The 18,083-nt window shown below is 49.6% G+C and overlaps 1 protein-coding gene across 2 annotated transcripts; it reads right to left on the bottom strand.

Annotated features, from left to right (window-relative positions):
* Positions 1-1,146: 1,146 nt before the first annotated feature.
* On the bottom strand, positions 1,147-17,578 carry ARL10 (ADP ribosylation factor like GTPase 10). Of its 2 annotated transcripts, XM_034961013.3 has the most exons (4): positions 17,282-17,578; positions 16,451-16,652; positions 14,102-14,277; positions 1,147-11,467 (listed from the first exon to the last, which is right to left on the bottom strand). In XM_034961013.3, the coding sequence occupies exons 1-4, from the start codon at positions 17,462-17,464 to the stop codon at positions 11,294-11,296; spliced, it is 735 nt and encodes a 244-aa protein (XP_034816904.1). In that variant the 5' UTR covers positions 17,465-17,578; the 3' UTR covers positions 1,147-11,293. The 2 variants fall into 2 exon arrangements, with proteins under 2 accessions (XP_034816904.1, XP_034816903.1); XM_034961012.3 differs by lacking the exon at positions 1,147-11,467 and having other exon boundaries at positions 13,469-14,277; positions 17,282-17,573.
* Between the last annotated feature and the right edge of the window lie 505 nt (positions 17,579-18,083).

Raw genomic sequence — 18,083 nt, 5'->3', positions numbered from 1 at the left:
CCCATCAGTCTCATACCGTCAAGGCAGGCTGGGAGAGTCCCAGAAGCCCCCTTACTGGAGCCAGCCGTAGACTCCAGCAATGACTGGCCCTCGGAAGCACACAGCAGTGCTTAGTCTGCAGCGGAGCTCCTGAGGGCCTATTTGGCTCCATCTTAGGTCCTCCACAGGATTCCAAATTCAGGCCTTTGGCTGGGGTGGCCCCTTAGCATGTGTCTTTATGCAGTTGAGGAATGAACTTTAGGAAGCCTTCCCTACCACTAGCCCCACCCCTAGGCCATGTGTGTCTTGTAGGTTTTTTGAGACGGCCTTGCTCTTGTATCCCAGGCTGGAGTGCAGTGACATGATCATGGCCCACTGCAGAAGCAGCTTCAATCTTCCGGCCCAAGTGATCCTCCCTCCTCAGCCCATCCCAGGAAGCTATCTCTGGTGACCTCTTCAGAGGGATGGTAATAGGTCAGAGAATGGAAAATCAGAAGCCACTGCTTCATCTGAGTTACTTAAGAACAAAGGCCCCCAGTGCCAGGTGAGTGACCAGACACAGGTTCAACAGGTAAGTGTAGTGAAGACTTCCCTTCTATGTGAGGAGTGGACGCTCTGCATGCTCGCTGCCACCCACTCCCTCAGGTCCACAGCCTCCCCTCCAGCCATCTCTGTTGGAACATGAGAGCCGCCCAAACATTTCACTCTGTTCCCAAGCTCAGCTAAGTTGGCAGCTGTTGGGTTTAGGCAGTTGGGGGAACACAGTATCACCCAGGCTAGATCGTTCTGAGATGAGCAGCTCCAGGTAACTGGACTGGTTCCCAAGAGCAGGTGATCGTGGCTCCTGAATCACAAAGTCATATTCAGGAGCAGCTGGGTAAGGGCACCACAGAGCCAGTTAGGTGAGGTTCTTAAGGCCTGTTCACCCACTTTGCCCAGTCTACGTGTGGTAGAAACCAAAGCAGATGAGCACTGTGGCACTGTGCCTTGAGGACAGGCCAGCAGCCCTGCCAGAGGAGCACAGCTGCTGACCACCAACCCACAGGCTCTAGGACACCTACATTCTGTACCAGTATCAGAGAGCGGTGACACTCTGGATCTTCAGTGCCCTCAGTGTGCTGCTGGGACCTGAGGTTTTGAGAGTGGTCTTGATAAAAGCAGCTCAAGTAAACATAATGAAACTTTATTCTTCAAGTTCACCTCCCACAACTGGGGACTTTAAAAATTGTACAAGATATTCATTAGACACAGACAGATCTTCATTAGGTAAAAAGGGACCCCAGGGACCCCCTCAACAATTAGTGCTGGTTCCAAAGGTGACCTTTGTTAAGTTTGGCCTAAAGCTGCCTCTGTACATAGTGAATTATAACCTAACTTACTGTGTAAACACCCTGCAACCTAATGTAAGAGTCTACTCTTGTAACAAGTAGCCAAATCTCAGCCAACCATAGGCTGAAGGCTGCCAAAACATGTCCAAAGAAGGCAAACGCTAGACTGCAGCCAATCAGGCTATCTCTGTATGCCAATTCCGTTTCTTTGCTTATAAATATAGCCTGCACACATTCTGAACCATCGCTTTTGGTCCTGAGCACTACCTGGTTCATGAACCCTTTTCTGCTCAATTAAACTGTTAAAGTTAACTTGTCTATAACATTTTTCTTTTAACAAATTGGTGTCAGAAGTAGGATCCAAAGTATAACTTCAGCAACCTCCGGGAGCACTGAGTGACCACGCAAAAAGGTATCTGCCAGGGCCCATTGTGCCCAGTGACCCCTCACAGCAACTGGAGGTCATAGTGAGTTCTTCCTAGGATTCTGAGCTCCATAAATTTGTGTTTTGAGCTCTCCAAGTTTATCTGAGCAATTTTTACTGGGCTGGGTCCTGGATTGGACTGCATCCCATAATAAACTGGATGGATCCAGTTAGAGGCATTGGGTAGGTTATCCTTTTGATAATGGGTTTGTTTCAATCCAAGGAGTCTGGGACTCCATCTAATTTTATATGTAAGAATTATGGGGCTGGGTGTGGTGGCTGATGCCTGTAATCCCAGCACTTTGGGAGGCTGAGGCAGGAAGATCTCTTGAGCTCACAAGTTTGAGACCAGCCTGGGCAACATGGCAAAACCCCATCTCTACAAAAAATACAGAAGTTAGTTGGGCGTGTGGTGGTGTATGCCTGTAGTCCCAGCTACTCAGGAGGCTGAGGTGGCAAAATCTCTTGTGCCCTGGAGGCAGAGGTTGCAGTAAGCCGAGATCACGCCACTGCACTCCAGCCTGGGCGACAAAACAACACTCTATCTCAAAAAACAAAACAAGTCCGGGTGTGATGGCTCACACCTGTAATCCCAACACTTTGGGAGGCCGAGGCGGGCAGATCACCTCACCTGCCTGGCCAATGTGGCGAAACCCCTCCCTACTAAAAATACAAAAATTAGCTGGGCGGTGGTGCACACCTGTGATCGATCGCAGCTACTCGGGAGGCTGAGAGGCTGAGGCAGGAGAATTGCTTGAACCTGGGAGGCGGAGGTTGCAGTGAGCTGAGATCGTGCCATTGCGCTCCAGCCTGGGTGGTGACAGAGTAAGACTGTCTCAAAAACAAAAACAAAACAAAACAAAAAACCAAAATTATGGACCCAGAACTTGTTTTTAGAAAAACAGGCTAACCTTACTAGGAACAACTTAGAATTAAAATGGCCATGATGAGGAAACTTTAAATAAAACTGTTTATTTGTGGGACACATTAGAAAAGAAAGGATCAAAAACTCCACAAAAACAATGGGATGCATTTTAAATCAGTATGCAGAGGCATCTGAAAGATTATACAAGATTATACAAATCTAAAATTGCCTAAAAGATTCTTTACAAAACGCAAATGAAAGGCTCATGCAGCACATGAACCTGGATTGCTCCTTCTCTGTCTCTTCTTTGCCTCGATGCTTTGAGTACAGTAACCCTTTTGCTCAGTTACCTTTTCTCCTTGAGGCTAATGAAAAAGGGGAAGTTGGACAAATGCCTTACAAAGTGAGACTCTCTAGTCAACCAGCCTGCCTGCTGTAACCACTTTTACTCCATGGTCTAAAGCTGAGCTTAGAGCCATCATAAAGACTTAACTAATCCAAGAGAAAATACTCAAAAATGTATTGGAAAATTGAGAATCCTCATAGGAGCTTATGATTCAGGACTCTCTAATCTTTACCAATTTATTCACATGATACTGGTGAAGCTTGAAAATTGACAGCAGGAGCCGAATGGAAACAGCCTGAGGATACTAAAGACCACTCCAAAACCCCAAGAGGAGGGCAAAAAGGAACTAGAAGAATTGCTGAAGATCTTTTAAATTCAATCCCTAAGGCTTTTCCACAAAAAATTGATTGGTCAATCACATAATCTTGTGGGCAAAAGAAAGATGAACCAGTTTCAGATTATAGAGCTCATTTAGAAACACTACTTGTGAAACCTGCAGAGACAGAAATGGCATTAACTGCTCTATTTAAAAAGGACTTCATTCAGAACTTCGCAGTCTAATTAAGAAATATAACCAGGATGGAAAGTAACAGCTATGGTTGCTCTAGGATTTGCAAATTATACTGAACCCTTCATCTTGTTTGTTCATAAACATAACAATCAGGCATCAGGAGTTCTTACTCAAGAACATAGTTGACCCAGCACTTTGGGAGGCCGAGGCGGGGGGATCACCTGAGGTCAGGAGATCGAGACCAGCCTGACGAACACGGTGAAACCCCATCTCTACTAAATACAAAAAATAAGCTGGGCGTGGTGGCGGGCACCTGTAATCCCAGCTACTCGGGAGGCTTATGCAGGAGAATCACTTGAACCTGGGAGGCGGAGATTGCAGCGAGCTGAGATTACACCACTGCACTCCAGCTTGGGCAAGAAGAGCAAAACTCCATCTCAAAAAATAAATACATACATACATAAAAAAGAACATAGTTGGGAAAGCACAGGCCCATCACATATCATGGCCTGCAATTAGACCCCATAGCTAAGGCATATCCCAATTGTTTAAAGGCAGTGGCAGCAACCACCAGATTGGTAAAGGGTTCATCTGACCTGGTTTTAGGGAATGAACTTTTTTTTTGCAAGTTCCACGTGCTGTGGAAAGTCTATTAAATTCCAGTCACACCCAGCATTTTCCAGCAAGTAGACCAAACCAACATCATTTGAAATTTTTTTTTTTTTGAGACAGAGTCTTGCTCTGTTGCCCAGGCTGGAGTGCAGTGGCGCGATCTCGGCTAACTGCAAGCTCCGCCTCCTGGGTTCACGCCATTCTCCTGCCTCAGCCTCCCAAGTAGCTGGGACTACAGGTGCCTGCCACCACGCCCGGCGTGAGCCACAGTGCCCAGCCCCCATTTGAAATTATTCTTTGGCAAAATATGTCATTAAAACCCAAAATGAGTTAATAAAAAGCGGACTCTTCCCAGTTTCAGTCAGCTCAAACTGCAGAGCTTTTGCTCTCACTTGAGCTTATCATATAGCTAAAGGGAAACCAGAAAATGCTATATACATAGCAGACATGCTATGTATATATACATGCCTTTGCAGTCCACAATTTTGGCATGTTATGGAAACAAAGAGGGTTTCTCACTTCTAGTGGAGCCCCTATTAAAAACAGACTCAAGTGGATGAACTTGCTACTATCCTGTTGCCATCACAAATTGGTATAAGTTCCAAGCTATCTTGAGTAAAGGTGAAAAATAAATAACAAATTCTTATAAGATTGAAGCCCATACATGGAAAGCTGAACCTGAATATCAAGGGACTGCCCTGGCAGAGTTTCATGCTAAATCAGATAGTGCTGAAACAGTTAGGATGTGCAAATGGAATGAATGCCACTAGATTGATGACCTTTATGATGACCCATCTAACCGTGCAATGCACCTGATGTGGAAAACCAAAATTGTTATCCGACAGACGTAAACATATTGTTAAGCGTGAACTCATGGAGAGCCTAGATGGCCCCCTGGTCCTTCCTGAGCCCTTGAAACTTCTATTGTTAAAAGCTTTGCACTTGGCCAGGCACGGTGGCTCTTCCCTATAACCCCAGCACTTTGGGAAGCTGAGCTGGACTGACAGCTTGAGCCCAGGAGTTCAAGACCAGCCTGGGCAAGAGGATAAAACCCTCTCTATAAAAATTACAAAAATTAGCTGGGGATGGTGGCGCACACTGGTAGTCCCAGCTACTCAGGAGACTGAGGTGGGAGGACTACTTGATCTCTGGAGGTGGAGGTTGTAGTGAGCCATGACTGCACCACTGCATTCCAGCCTGGGTGACAGACTGAGATCCTGTCTCAAAACAAAAAAACAAAAAACAACCTCTGCACCTCACAAATGAGCAAAATGATCCAAATTATAAAAAATACCGACAGTGTAACTACTCTAAAATGCTGAAATGGGTTATAACCAATATTTGGTTTGTCAAACCCATAATCCAGGGAAGATAATAAAAACTCCAAGTGGTGTATTTCCACCAACACCTGATGGACCATTTGAACACTTACAGATGGACTTCATTCAACTGCCACCCTCAGTTAAGTATCAGTATGTTCTTGTAATAGCTGGCATGTTTTCTGGTTGGATAGAAGCTTTCCTATGTAGGAGAGCTGATGCTATGGCAGTAGCTAAGGAGTTATAAGAACATGTGTTTCCTTTATGGGGCATCTCTGGAAAAATCTCCAGTGACAGAGGAACTCATTTTATTGGACAATCTATGAAGCAGCTAAATAAAGTGTTAGAAACACAGTGGTGCTACCATTGTCCCTTTCACCCTCAGTCTTCTGGAAAGGTCAAAAGGACAAATATTTTAAAACTAAAATTGGCAAAGTTAACTGAATCGATTGGATTATCTTGGCCAAAGGTACTACCATTGGCTTTGAATTTCATTTTTTTCTGATCTCTGAAGAAGAAAGCCAACCATTGCCTTTGGTCAGCAGATCGGATCCATTCCTACGACAGACACAGATTGACCCCTATGAAATAGTTACTAGAAAGCCCGTGCTCCTAACAGAACTTCACGTAGTTCCTACTCTCCTAAATGCTGATGCCACTAAATACTACAAAGCTATAATGCATTATGTCACACTGTATTTTGACAAAATAAAATAAACTTTCTGTGACCCACAGAGGACCATCAAAGCCTTCACAATCTGTAACCTGAGACTAGGTCTTCTGGAGATGGTATCAGAGAAAAAGTGCCCTTAAACCTCACAGAAAGAGACGATACCAAGTTCTTCTATTACCCACACTGTGGTAAAACTTCAGGGCTTCGAACCTTGGGTCCACATCTCACAACTCAAAAGGACCTCTCCAGACTCCTGGAACTACACACCTGTTGGAGACTTTAAGGTAAAGCTAACCAGGGAAGTTTTTCCCCAGAAGCAGATCACGTCCTAGACATGAACAGCTTTCCCTAGATGTGGATGAAGACTTCACTGCAATCGCAAAAATCTTGTCTTTCTCCCTCTCTTTCCTATTTTCTGCCCGCAAATCCTTTCCCTTTCTTTATGGGAAAATCCGTGGGACCATAATCTGGGGCTGGCTTTAGCAAAGGCTAATGCTCTAGCAAGAAACTGGAGTTCCTGTTGGGTTTGTGACTTAATGCTCAAATCAGGAAACGATTCCATTAATGCCAGTATCTCTCCATTTTCCCAATAAGTCACCCTGAAACCCCAAAGGAAGAGTGGAATGCTAACCTTTTTTTTTTTTTTGAGACGGAGTCTTGCTCTGTCTCCCAGGCTAGAGTGCAGTGACGTGATCTCAGCTCACTGCAACCTCTGCCTCCCAAGTTTAAGTGATTCTCATGCCTCAGCCTCCCTAGTAGGTGGGACTACAGGCGCATGCCGTCACACCCAGCTGATTTTTTGTATTTTATAGTAGAGACAGGGTTTCACCGTGTTAGCCAGGATTGTCTCGATCTCCTGACCTCGTGATCCGCCCACCTCGGCCTCCCAGAGTGCTGGGATTACAGGCGTGAGCCACCACATCCAGCAGCTAACCTTGATATTCTAAACACCACTACTGCTTGCTTCCCTACACTCACTGGAAGTGGTACCCTGACCTTTTCAATTAATAAGTGCCAATATGGAAAAAAACCTGTCCAGGTAATGCCTATGCAAGGAATACTGCCTACACCTATGCTTTCAGGCACCACATATTCAGGACCTGGGAACTACCTATGTGGCTCCAAGCGATTGCTTATATAATGTCACTGGGTTAAATCCAGTAGGGTCCCTTCTCACTGGCTGTGGTTATGCACCCTTACAGCATGCTATAAAGGGACGACATAAAAACAGGTTCCCCACTGGACCTTGTTTAGGAGCTGTGCAGACTTATGGGGGAACATAAGTGACCCCTGCTCAAATGCTACCAGGTGGCCCCCACTTTCCAGCTTCAGAGGGTACATATTAGGTCTGTGGATAATTTGCTTACTCTGTCCTGACTTCAGATCTTGCTGTTTCAGCTGATTCACGCTCGCCTTGCGAACAGCTTTCCCTGAAAGTCCCCATAATCAGAGGTCAAAGACTAAAATGAATACCAACCTTGAAACAGATGATTAGTTAGTTTCCCCTGAGCAAATGTTCCAGTGGGGTTCCTGCAGACTCACTTTTGGCGGCAGTGAGGTGCCAACTGTATGGAAATTAAAGTTAATGCTAAATTGAAAAGAATTTTGTAGCACAGAGATTCGCACAGGTAGAAGCCACAGATGGATGGATGGATGGATGGATGGGTGGGTGGGTGGGTGGGTGGATGGATGGATGGGTGGATGGGTGGGTGGGTGGGTGGGTGGGTCGGTGGGTGGACGGATGGAGGGATGGGTGGATGGGTGGATGGATGGATGGATGGATGGGTGGATGGGTGGACGAGTGGATGGATGGATGGATGGATGGGTGGGTGGGTTGGTGGATGGGTGGGTGGGTGGATGGATGGATGGGTGGATGGGTGGGTGGGTGGGTGGATGGATGGGTGGATGGGTGGGTGGATGGATGGGTGGGTGGGTGGATGGATGGATGGATGGATGGATGGGTGGATGGGTGGGTGGATGTAGGGGTGGGTGGGTGGGTGGATGGGTGGACGGATGGACAGATGGACGGATGGATGGATGGTTGAATGGATGAGGCCACCTGTGTTCAACAAAAACACGTAATGGAACTTCATGCAGCTTTAGATTTCCTTTGCCCAGCTAGGAGCTTGTGTATGGTGCTGAACAAAACTGAACGCTGTGCTTATCTTTCCTGATTCTACTACTATGGAGAGCTTCAAAAGGCGGTGGTGGCTGCCGCTTCTGTAGATACTGCCACCAAACACATCAAGGATATTTCTCAGGGAAAAGGAACACATAATGTGTTTTCAGGAGCAGCTAGTGGTTGGTTTGCAGGCATCCTGAATGGTAGACAGCAAGCTTAGCTGTTCAAGGTTTTCTAATCTTCATGTTTCTTTTAGTGGGTATCCCAATCACCATGACTTGTGTTACCAAAAGCTAACCAAAAAATCAAACACTTTCAATTAAGGTACTTCATAGTGAACTATGTCCTTAATTGCCATTATACCCTGAACAGGCTATGAGCAGCAGAGCTTGCATGCTGTTGAACGATTTTTATCGTCTGAACTTGAGTTGTTTGATTCCAATCAGTTTGGTTTGTGGAGACTCATATTAAGGGATGCATTCCAGTTTCTTGGTATTACACTCCTGATAGCCATCCTAAGGTCCCCACTGATGTGTTGTAGTCTTAAGTACACCAATGCAGTCATCCTTTGTACCTCAAATGGTCTCATTACGGTTACAGTAACAGAAACATGAAGACATACAGAATCCTCTAACTGATTTAACATTGTAAACTGTGAGTTCCATAATGAGGTCAAATAGTGACAGAAGGTAGTGTCAGTGCCTGGGATTTTGGTCAATCTCTCAAAATTAAGGGGCTGAGCAAAATGAGGGACACTGTGAAGCTGAATTAAGTCTGGCCTAAAGCTGCCTCTGTACACAGTGAATTGTAACTTAAAGTGTAAACAACTCGTAACCTAACCTAAAAGTATGTTCTTCTAACAAGTAGCCGAATTTTAGCCAATCACAGCAGCCAAACCTTCAGTCAATCGTCGGCTGAAGGCTGCTAAAACATGTTCAGGTAAGGCAAATGCCAGACTGCAGCCAATCAGGCAACCTAAGTTATTTTCGTTTCTCTGGCTATAAATGCAGCCTACACACACTGTGGGGCTGAGCATTCTGAACTGCTTTTGGTGCTAAGTACTAACCAGTTCATGAATCTTTTTTCTGCTCAAAAACAGAACATACTTTTTAAACTTCGTTAAAGTTGTCTAAGGTTTTTTTGTTAACACCTTCAAGCCCTGAAGAACAAGGAGTTCATAGAACAAAGGAGAAAAGTCTCTTACCCTTCCAATGACAAAATGAAAAGCTGCCAGCAAAGTTTCAAAGGCTACTCTAAAACCCAAGTCATTCTTAAAATTTTACATAAGAGCCCATAAATCACTTCTTACTGCAGAAGGTGAACCAGCACTTTCGAGAACAGTGATCCTTCAAATGGCGCCCAAGGGCACAGCAGCCAATTTCCAAAATCACACTCGCTTCTGGACTTCAGAATTTCCCACCCTCCTTGCGGCTTGTTGAACTGTTTTTATCATAGTTCCTCTTCTTACACTGGTCACGGTGTGGAACTGAGGCATGCTGGGTAAATGTCAAATGAAATGAAGGCACACAATCTCTATTCTCAACTAGACAGCAAATTGAGGTGCACAGCTCCTCTTAAAAAAAAAATCCATTTGTGGTTGTTGATTTAGTGGTCCCTAACAGACAACAGGCTCCTCTTTGCCTGTACCGATAATAAATGTCAGTACAGAGCCAGTCCTTAAATTGGGCTGATCGCCAAGCACTGGAGAACTATGGAATGTGCACTGATGAGAACTCCAGAAATTCAGTCCAACTTGGCTTTCACTGGGGAAAAATTGGGTCCGGAAAGGCTGAGTGATGTACCCAAGGCCATCCCGTTGGCTGGTCTGCTATTCCTGTCCTTAGGATCACATAATACAATTTTTTTCCATCTTTTTACCTAGATTCACATAAGGGAAATCCTCTCCCAGAGTCATTTCTTATCTACCCAGAAGGAATTTGCACCCTTTCAACATCCTGGGCCAAGTGGTGGTGTTTCAGTTCATGTGAATCCATGTAAAGTACTATGATATCGACGACAGCCTCAAAGCCAGGTGGGAGGAGGAACCCACAACTTTGTCTCCACTGACATCTGTGTGTTATCTCATTGTCATTCATGATTCCAGCTATTTTCCTAAGTTCCAAATTTTCTATGACTGTCATCTGGGGTTTTGAAAACAGCACCTAGAAACAGAGCCTAGAACTCTGGCCTGTTCTGCTTATAAATTAATAAATAAAATGCAGTTCTGAGGTCAACACCTAGCTCCAGTTGACTGTCGTCCCAGGGACACAGGCTCCTTCCTTCCCCTGACTTCTGTAAACATGGGCACTGGCACAGTTAGTACGAGAGCAGCAGCTTGTCTCCAGATTAGAGGGGAAAAACCCAGCCTTCACTTTTTCTGTTTGGTGGGTGAATATCAGTTATTCTGTAGTCAAGAGAGGCTGGCAGGCCAGGCCTGGGCTCAGGGAAAAGCAGGGAGGTCTTCAGAAAGCTCCTTGCTAGGATGGCCAGGTTCATCCTAGCACTTCACACTCCCATGGCTGGGAAAGGCATCTCCGAATTAGGAAACCACCTCCCTTTAAAAATAATGGCCCTGGGGTCAGAGAGGCAGAGATTGCACAAGGCCACAAGTCACTTAGGTGGAGCTGGGGCTGGACAATGCAGGACAGGAACAAAGGCTTGCTGTGTCACCACTCAGAAGCTGCCCACATGAGAAGGGCATGACGTCACCAGACTGTTTCTGGACTAGGAGACCTTGAGGCTCTAGGAGTATTTCTGACACCTACACTGGTTCCTCAGGTACCGGGACCTGTAGTGGAGGATTGAGCCCACTGAGCATCTCACTGTACAGGTAAGAGAAGGGAAAGCTGGATCCACATTCCAGCCTGGAATGAGCCAGACACTATCCTCCCCACCCTCTGTCTCACCCACCTCCCTGCTTCGGCTTCACGGCCACCCCACCAGGAAGGCTTCTGCATGGTTCTTGGCCTTGCCCAGGCCCTGCTCTTGAAAGGCAAAGGAGGGGAAAAGGGAAATGCTGCCATGTGGCTCTTGCCCCAGGCCCAGTCTGGCAATGAAGCAGCAGCAGTACAACTATGGTCTTGACAGGCAGGTGGCGAGCAGGAGAGCTCCAGCCTAGGAGAGAAGCTCCAAGAGCAGTTTCCAGATGTGCACGGTGCCAGGCTCTTCAAAGCTGGGTCCTGCAGGGGCAATGCTAGCTGCCAAGAGGAAAACCTCCCGCTGGTTATCGATAGCCTGTAGGCCCAGCTCCCGCTGCAGCTCCCCCATACTCATGGCCTCGCTCAGGTCCTGGGTGAGACACAGAAGTCAGAACACAGCTGGCAGCATTTCCTAACACACTCACACCCTTGTCATTCATGAAATACACTGTTCTTAGGCTATCCCCGGGAATATCAGGCCCCAAGTTCCCAGAAGTAGCCTCTGGACCCCTGGGCCTAAACTCAATGCTCTCTCCCTCACCCTGGGCTCTCCTTTGTACCAACCTCTTTTCATTGCATCATTAGCCACTGTTTTGAGATGGAGTTTTGCTCTGTCACCCAGGCTGGAGTGCAGTGGCACGATCTTGGCTCACTGCAACCTCCACCTCCTGTGGTGGAATCCTGAAGCGATTCTCCTGCTTCAGCCTCCCTAGTAGCTGGGACTACAGGTGTGAGCCACCATGCCTGGCTAATTTTTGTATTTTTAGTAGAGACAGGGTTTCGCCATGCTGGCCAGGCTGGTCTCGAACTCCTGACCTCAGGTGATCCACCTGCCTCAGCCTCCCAAAGTGCTGGGATTACAGGCATGAGCCACCACGCCCGGCTAGAAATAGAGCACTTCCTATGTGTCAAGCATTGTAGATAGGCCCGTATATACTTCAGCTTATTTAATGTTCACAGTCCACACTTAACTGATGAGAAAAGTAGCTCAGGGAGGTGACATCATTGAGCTAAGGTAACAGTGATAGGTGGTAGAGCCAGGTTCCAACTCAGGTTGGTTTGATAACCAAGTTTCCTAAACTCAGTCATGGAGAGATGATACAGTAGGATCACTTCCAGACAAGACCTCTAGAAACTAGCTGGAGGAAAACAAGGGACCACTACACAGCATGACTGGTGATGGTATGTTGTAATTTCAACCCTGGCCCAAGATTTAAATGATTCTTCCTGGAGCAATTCAGAGACTGCTGGGACCTTAGCTGTTGTCTCCTACAGGTTCAAAACTGCTATAAATTAGTTTATAAATAGGATATGATGTGATTCCTGGTCCAAACTGGGGCAATCTGAGGCTCAGAGCGGGCACTATTAATAGTGCCAGAACAAGAGTCGTAAATGGGGACTGTCTTGGACAGAAAAGGACATACAGTCACCCTATTTATAAATAATTGTCAAATGTTTCCTAATAGGTTGGGGAATCTGAGGTCGAAGACATACAGTCTCTCTCCATGTCAAGTTGGAAACAGGTCCCACAGCTCTCAGAGGCACCTGAGTTTAGGCCACAGGAAATATGATCAGACTCTGTACTCTGGCAGTTTCACCTGATATTGAGAATGGGACCCAAGGTCTGTGATACTGAGGGTTCCTGGGCCCAAGGCGACTCTCTGGCACCCAGGAGAGGTACAGCACACTGGTTAAGAGGAGGAACTTTGAAGAATATCTGAGTTCAAGTTTGGGCTTTGCCACATGCCAGCTGCAACTCCAGGTATTTAGTGTAACAGCAGGGCCCATCACGGGGTATTTGGAGGGCGGAAGTGAGGTCATGATTGTCAGGTGCTTACCACATGTATGGCACACTGTAAGCACACAATAAATGTTAGCTGTTATTTAACCTGTTCTACCTCTCTTCAGTTACCAGCTTCAGCTCTCTGATCTAGAGCCAGAATTTGCAAGGGCATAGCAGAGTGGAAAAGGTACAGCTTTAGCATTACACGTCCCAATTCCACTATTTTTTTTTTTTTTTTTTTTTTTTTTTGAGATAGGGTCTCGCTGTGTCACCCAGGCTGGAGTGCAGTAGTGTGATCACAGCTCACTGCAGCCTCGACCTCCTGGGTTCAAGTGATCTTTCTGCCTCAGCCTCCAAAGTAGCTGGCACTATAGGCAGGCACCACCACACCCAGTTAATTTTTTGCATTTTTTTTGTAGAGACGGAGTTTCACCATGTTGCCCAGGCTGGTCTCGAACTCCTGGAATCAAATGATCCACCTTCCTTGGCCTCTCAAAGTGTTGGGGGTAGAGGTTTGAGCCACCACGCCTGGACCAATTCTATTACTCTCAAGATGAACAACCTTGGAAAGATTACAAGACTAGCCTGTCCCATCTATAAAATGGGAATAGCATCCCATACTTTATAGGGTCAACAGAAGCATAAGAAGAAATGTTATTCAAAACCACACCTGGGGGCCAGACACAGTGACTCATGCCTATAATTCCAGCACTTTGGGAAGCTGAGGTGGGCGGATCACTTGAGGTCAGGAGTTCAAGACCAGCCTGGCCAACATGGCAAAACTCCACCTCTACTAAAAATACAAAAATTGGCTGGGTGTGGTGGCACATGCCTGTAATCCCAGCTACTCGGATGGCTGAGGCACAAGAATTGCTTGAACCCGGGAGGTGGAGGTTGCAGTGAGCCGAGATCACACCACTGCATTCCAGCCTGGGCGACAGAACAAGACTCTGTCTCAAAAAAAAAACAAAAACAAAAAACCATGCCTGGCATATAGGAGGCACTTAATAATTATTTTTCTCATCTCTCCAGAGTACGAGATGATAGGCAAAGAGGAAGGAAGACAGAGGCAGGGATCAGGACAGGGCATAGGTAGAAGAGGTGGGGGCAGCATCTCAGCCACCCTCTCCAGGCCATGGGCCCAGGCAGCGCTCCTTGCCCCTGCCCAATCATCTCTGAGTGGACGTCGCCTGGACCGAGCTGCCCTCTCACAGCCCTCACCTGCTTGTTGGCCACCACGACGACAGGCAGGTCAGGGTCCTTGTCCAGCAGCTTGTGCAGCTCCTGTCGGGCCCAGGGCAGCCGCAGTCGGTCAGCCGAGTCCACCACAAACACCAGCACATCCACCTCGCTCACAAACTCCTTCCAGTAGAAGCGTAGGTTCTGGCTGCCCCCAACTGAGGAGAGGCCAGGGGCCAGCTCAGAGCCTCCCGGGCCCCCGCTCACTGCCCACAGCCCCCACCCCACCCCGGGCCCCCGCTCACTGCCCACAGCCCCCACCCACCCTACTTCTAGCTTGGTGAGCTTCCACCAGCCAGGGGCAAGGAAAACACTGCAGTTTCCGCAGCTACTCAGACTGGATTTAGCTCTAGCTCTGATAGGTGGGTCTCTTGGGGCAAGTCCCTAGCTTTAAGCACCAGTCTCCTCACTGAACTTTCCTAACAGGTTGCAGTAAAACCCACAGGTACCATGTGCAATGTACCTTTCACAGGACTGACACATAGGTGCTCAATAAATGGAAGTCTTCAGTTCTCTCCCCTGGGTTGTCTTGCTTTGCCTCTTGCTAGTTCCTAGCTTTCTCCTACAGGTTCAAAACTGTCAGTGATGGCTGTGATAGGAGCCAGGAGTCCTATTGTCTAGAAAACTCAGGACCCCCTGCCCTGCCTATACACAGCCATTCTCCATTCAGTTTCCCCCATTCCCTTCTTTTCCCTTGGAAATGTCATATTTCATCCTATGAACACATGGTTGCCAACACAGTCCCCCAGCCTGGATCACCTTTCTTTTCCTCTCTGCTCCTCTGCACAGTCCCATTGGTCGCCCCGCACCCTAGTGTTTCTGGCTATGTTTCTGACACTTGAGGATTCTAAGCTGTGAGAGTCAGAGGCACTTACCTCTGAATCCCCACAAAGCCCTCAGCACAATGCCTGGCACATAGCAGGCACTCAACAAGTATTTACTGAGTGCTTGCTAGGTGCCAAGCACTGATCTGGGTGCTGTGGATACAGAGGTGAGCAAGGCAAGCAGGGGCCCTGCACCAAGGAGCTCCCTCCCTAACTGGGAAGGACATGGCAATGACATCAACACATTTCAAAAAGGAAAGAAAACAGAAAAAAGGGAAAGTGGCTGAGGCGGAACAGGGGTTGGCCCTGGATTGGGTGGTCTGGGTAGGTCTCATCAAGGAAGTGGCATGTGAGCTGAGTGGGATGATGAGAAGGAGCCAGCCATGGGAAGAGGCAGAGGAAAGCATTCCAGACAGAGGGGAGAGCATGCTGGAAGTGTCTGGGAAACAGAAAGAAGGCTGGGGTGCTGAGGCACTGCAAGAAGGAGAAAGAGATGGCTGTGAGGCTGGCTGGGGCGGGCCACATGGGGCCAAAGACCACAGTGAGGGGGTGGGGAGCCCCCCAAGGGCTTTAAGCAAGAGTGACGTTACCTGACATGGGTTTTCTCTAGCTGACACTAGGGACAGAAGGGGAAGCAGGAAGACCAAAGAGGAGGCTGTGGTGCTGAGAGGAAAGATGACACTAGTTTGGGCCAGACAGGCAATAGTGGAGGAGGGTGTGCCACTGCCCACTGCCATTCCAGCCTGGGCGACAGAGACCCTGTCTCCAAAAAAAAAAAACTAGAATGGTGGGGTGCGATGGCTTACGCCTGTAATCCCAGTACTTTGGGAGGTCGAAGCGGGCAGATCACTTGAGGTCAGGAGTTCAAGACTAGCCTGACCAATGTGGTGAAACCCCCGTCTCTACTAAAAATACAAAAATTAGCCGGGCGTGGTGGCGGGCGCCTGTAATCCCAGCTGCTCAGGAGGCTGAAGCTGGAGAATCGCTTGAACCCGGGAGGAGGAGGTTGCAGTGAGCCGAGACAGCGCCATTGCACTCCAGCCTGGGTGTCACAGTGAGACTCCATCTCAAAAAAAAAAAAAAAAAGACTAGAAAGGTGGGTGACCTTGGATTCATGATACTACTGCTGGAACTCATTTTCCTCTGGAGATAACGAGGGTAGTGACCGATTCTAGTTTTATGTAATTGTTTAGGGGAGTTTTCTTAAGCAATGCCTGTCAAGTGCTTGGCATATGAACCCTTAGCTGTTAGTATCTCTGTGTTAGGCCTATCGACTTTGGTAGGGGTGATGGGGCAGGCGGTGCAGCTGGAGAGGCCCGATCACGAAGGGCCCTAAATGTCAGAGCACAGAGCGTGGACTGAATCCTGTGCCCCAGAGAGCGGTGGGAAGGATTCGTAGAGGGGAATGTGCTGCTTAGACATGCATTTTGGAAGCCCCCTTCCCTGCAGAGAATCCAGGACTGGTCCAGTAGGGGAGACGGGGAGATGGGGTAGGGTGTCCGCTCACTTTCTAGCAGGTCCACCTCAAAGTCCTTGGTGGGCAGACGCACGGAGTTGAAGCCCCAGGTGGGGATGTGGCCTTCCAGCGGTGGCTTCCCCGACAGCACGCGCAGGAACGTGCTCTTGCCTGCGCCATCCAGCCCCAGCACCAGCACCTCGCGCTGTTCCAGCTCCTCCAGCGCCGGCTCCTCGTCCTCCTCGTCCTCGGGCTGCGGGGAAGCGGAGGTAAGGTTGCGGCTGGCGGCCTCCCGAAGGACCTTTCCCGAGGGAAGACCGAAGGCACCAGAGGGCCCAGGCCCGCCTTCCACCCGTCCTGGGACAGGCAGGCATGGTCTGGATGAGTGGGACGAACGCCGCCTTTGCAGTCCTGAATTCCAAACCCTTGGCGAATTCCTTACGCTCGCGCGCCCCGCTTCCTCCACCGGTCTCGGAGTCCCGACCGCAGGCGGGAGGGGATGGGGTTTCTCCCGACTTCCCCCGGGGCGGGGCGCACTGCGCAGGCGCCGGAGGGGCGCGAGCCGACCCGGCTGGGCCCCGGGATGCTCCCGAGCCGCGCCCTCCAAACTCCGGCCCCCGCTGGAACACCCGAGCCTCATGGCGTGGAGCGACGGCGCGGCGCCACGGCGCCGCACGCACCCAAGCACACCCACCCGTTCCTCGGTTCCCGGGCTCTGACCGCCCACCCGCGCGGGGCCTGTGCGCTGCGGCTGCCAAGCCCTCGACCCCCCAAGCTCCCGGCACCAGCGGGGCCGTTCCGTGGTCACACCCCTTGGCCACATGCGCGGGGATCGCAGCCCCAGCCTGCCCGCCCTTCCGCGGGCCTCGGCCCGGCACTCACGTCCCACTCGTCCCACTCGGGGAGGCGGGCAGCCTCCGCGCCCCACCAGGCCTCTCCCCGGTCCCAGCGCCGCTCTCGGCCGCGGCCGAAGTAGGTCTTCCAGAGGATGAAGAGCACCGAGCCCAGCACCGCCGCGGCGCCGCCCAGCGCCAGCACCAAGGGGCCCAGCGGCCGCGGCGCCATCGGGCCGGGCGGGGGACGCAGGTGCGGGTTGCCCAGGCCGAGCCCACTCGCCCGCCGAAGATGGCCCCGCTGCGACTGCTGCGGCCGCGCCCACCCACCCAGACCCAGTCCCGCACTACAAGCCCCACAATGCACTGCCGCTGTCACGGCAGGCCGCCCGGGACCCGGCGGCGTGGGTGGTGGGGCGCTGGCCGGCGCGCAGGGACCTCCGGTCCCCCTGCCAGGTGCAGGGTGGAGGGGAGAGAGGCTGTGCCTGGGGAGGACGGGAGACGGCGGTGCTTGCTAGCATCCACCGGGGGTTAGCTCACGGCTTTTCTCCGTTACCCCTTACAATGATACCACGCAGAAGGGAAAACCGAGGCCCAGGAGTTAAGTAACCCGCCCAACGCCGCATCGTAGTGCTTTGGTGTAGCCTGCGTTCAAACCCAAGCGATCTGTCTCCCGGTCATCCCTCAAGACCTCGGGGAGGAAATTGAAGCAAGACGCCCGAGATCACACGGTAGTCGGGTGGCAGAGGCAGGAATAGAACCCAGGTCCGTGGCTCCCCGCCACCTCTAGCCTTCTTTCGCTGCCTCCCGGACCACAGGGGTTTTGCTGGGGTCCTGGTCAGGCTGAATTA

The sequence above is a fragment of the Pan paniscus genome, chromosome 4 (assembly GCF_029289425.2).
Source record: "Pan paniscus chromosome 4, NHGRI_mPanPan1-v2.0_pri, whole genome shotgun sequence".
Classification (NCBI taxonomy): domain Eukaryota; kingdom Metazoa; phylum Chordata; class Mammalia; order Primates; family Hominidae; genus Pan; species Pan paniscus.
The sequence above is the reverse complement of the archived record's forward strand: the minus strand, read 5'-3'. Positions and strand labels throughout refer to the sequence as shown.

What these genes read in the sequence shown, in the direction of transcription:
- ARL10 (XM_034961012.3), bottom strand. Translation starts at nt 17,464, where the DNA reads ATGGCGCCGCGGCCGCTGGGCCCCTTGGTGCTGGCGCTGGGCGGCGCC. An exon ending in CCGAGTGGGACGAGTGGGAC is followed by an intron (nt 16,653 to 17,281) that starts GTGAGTGCCGGG and finishes GCTTCCCCGCAG; the next exon opens with CCCGAGGACGAGGAGGACGA. An exon ending in TGAGGTGGACCTGCTAGAAA is followed by an intron (nt 14,278 to 16,450) that starts GTGAGCGGACAC and finishes GCCTCTCCTCAG; the next exon opens with TTGGGGGCAGCCAGAACCTA.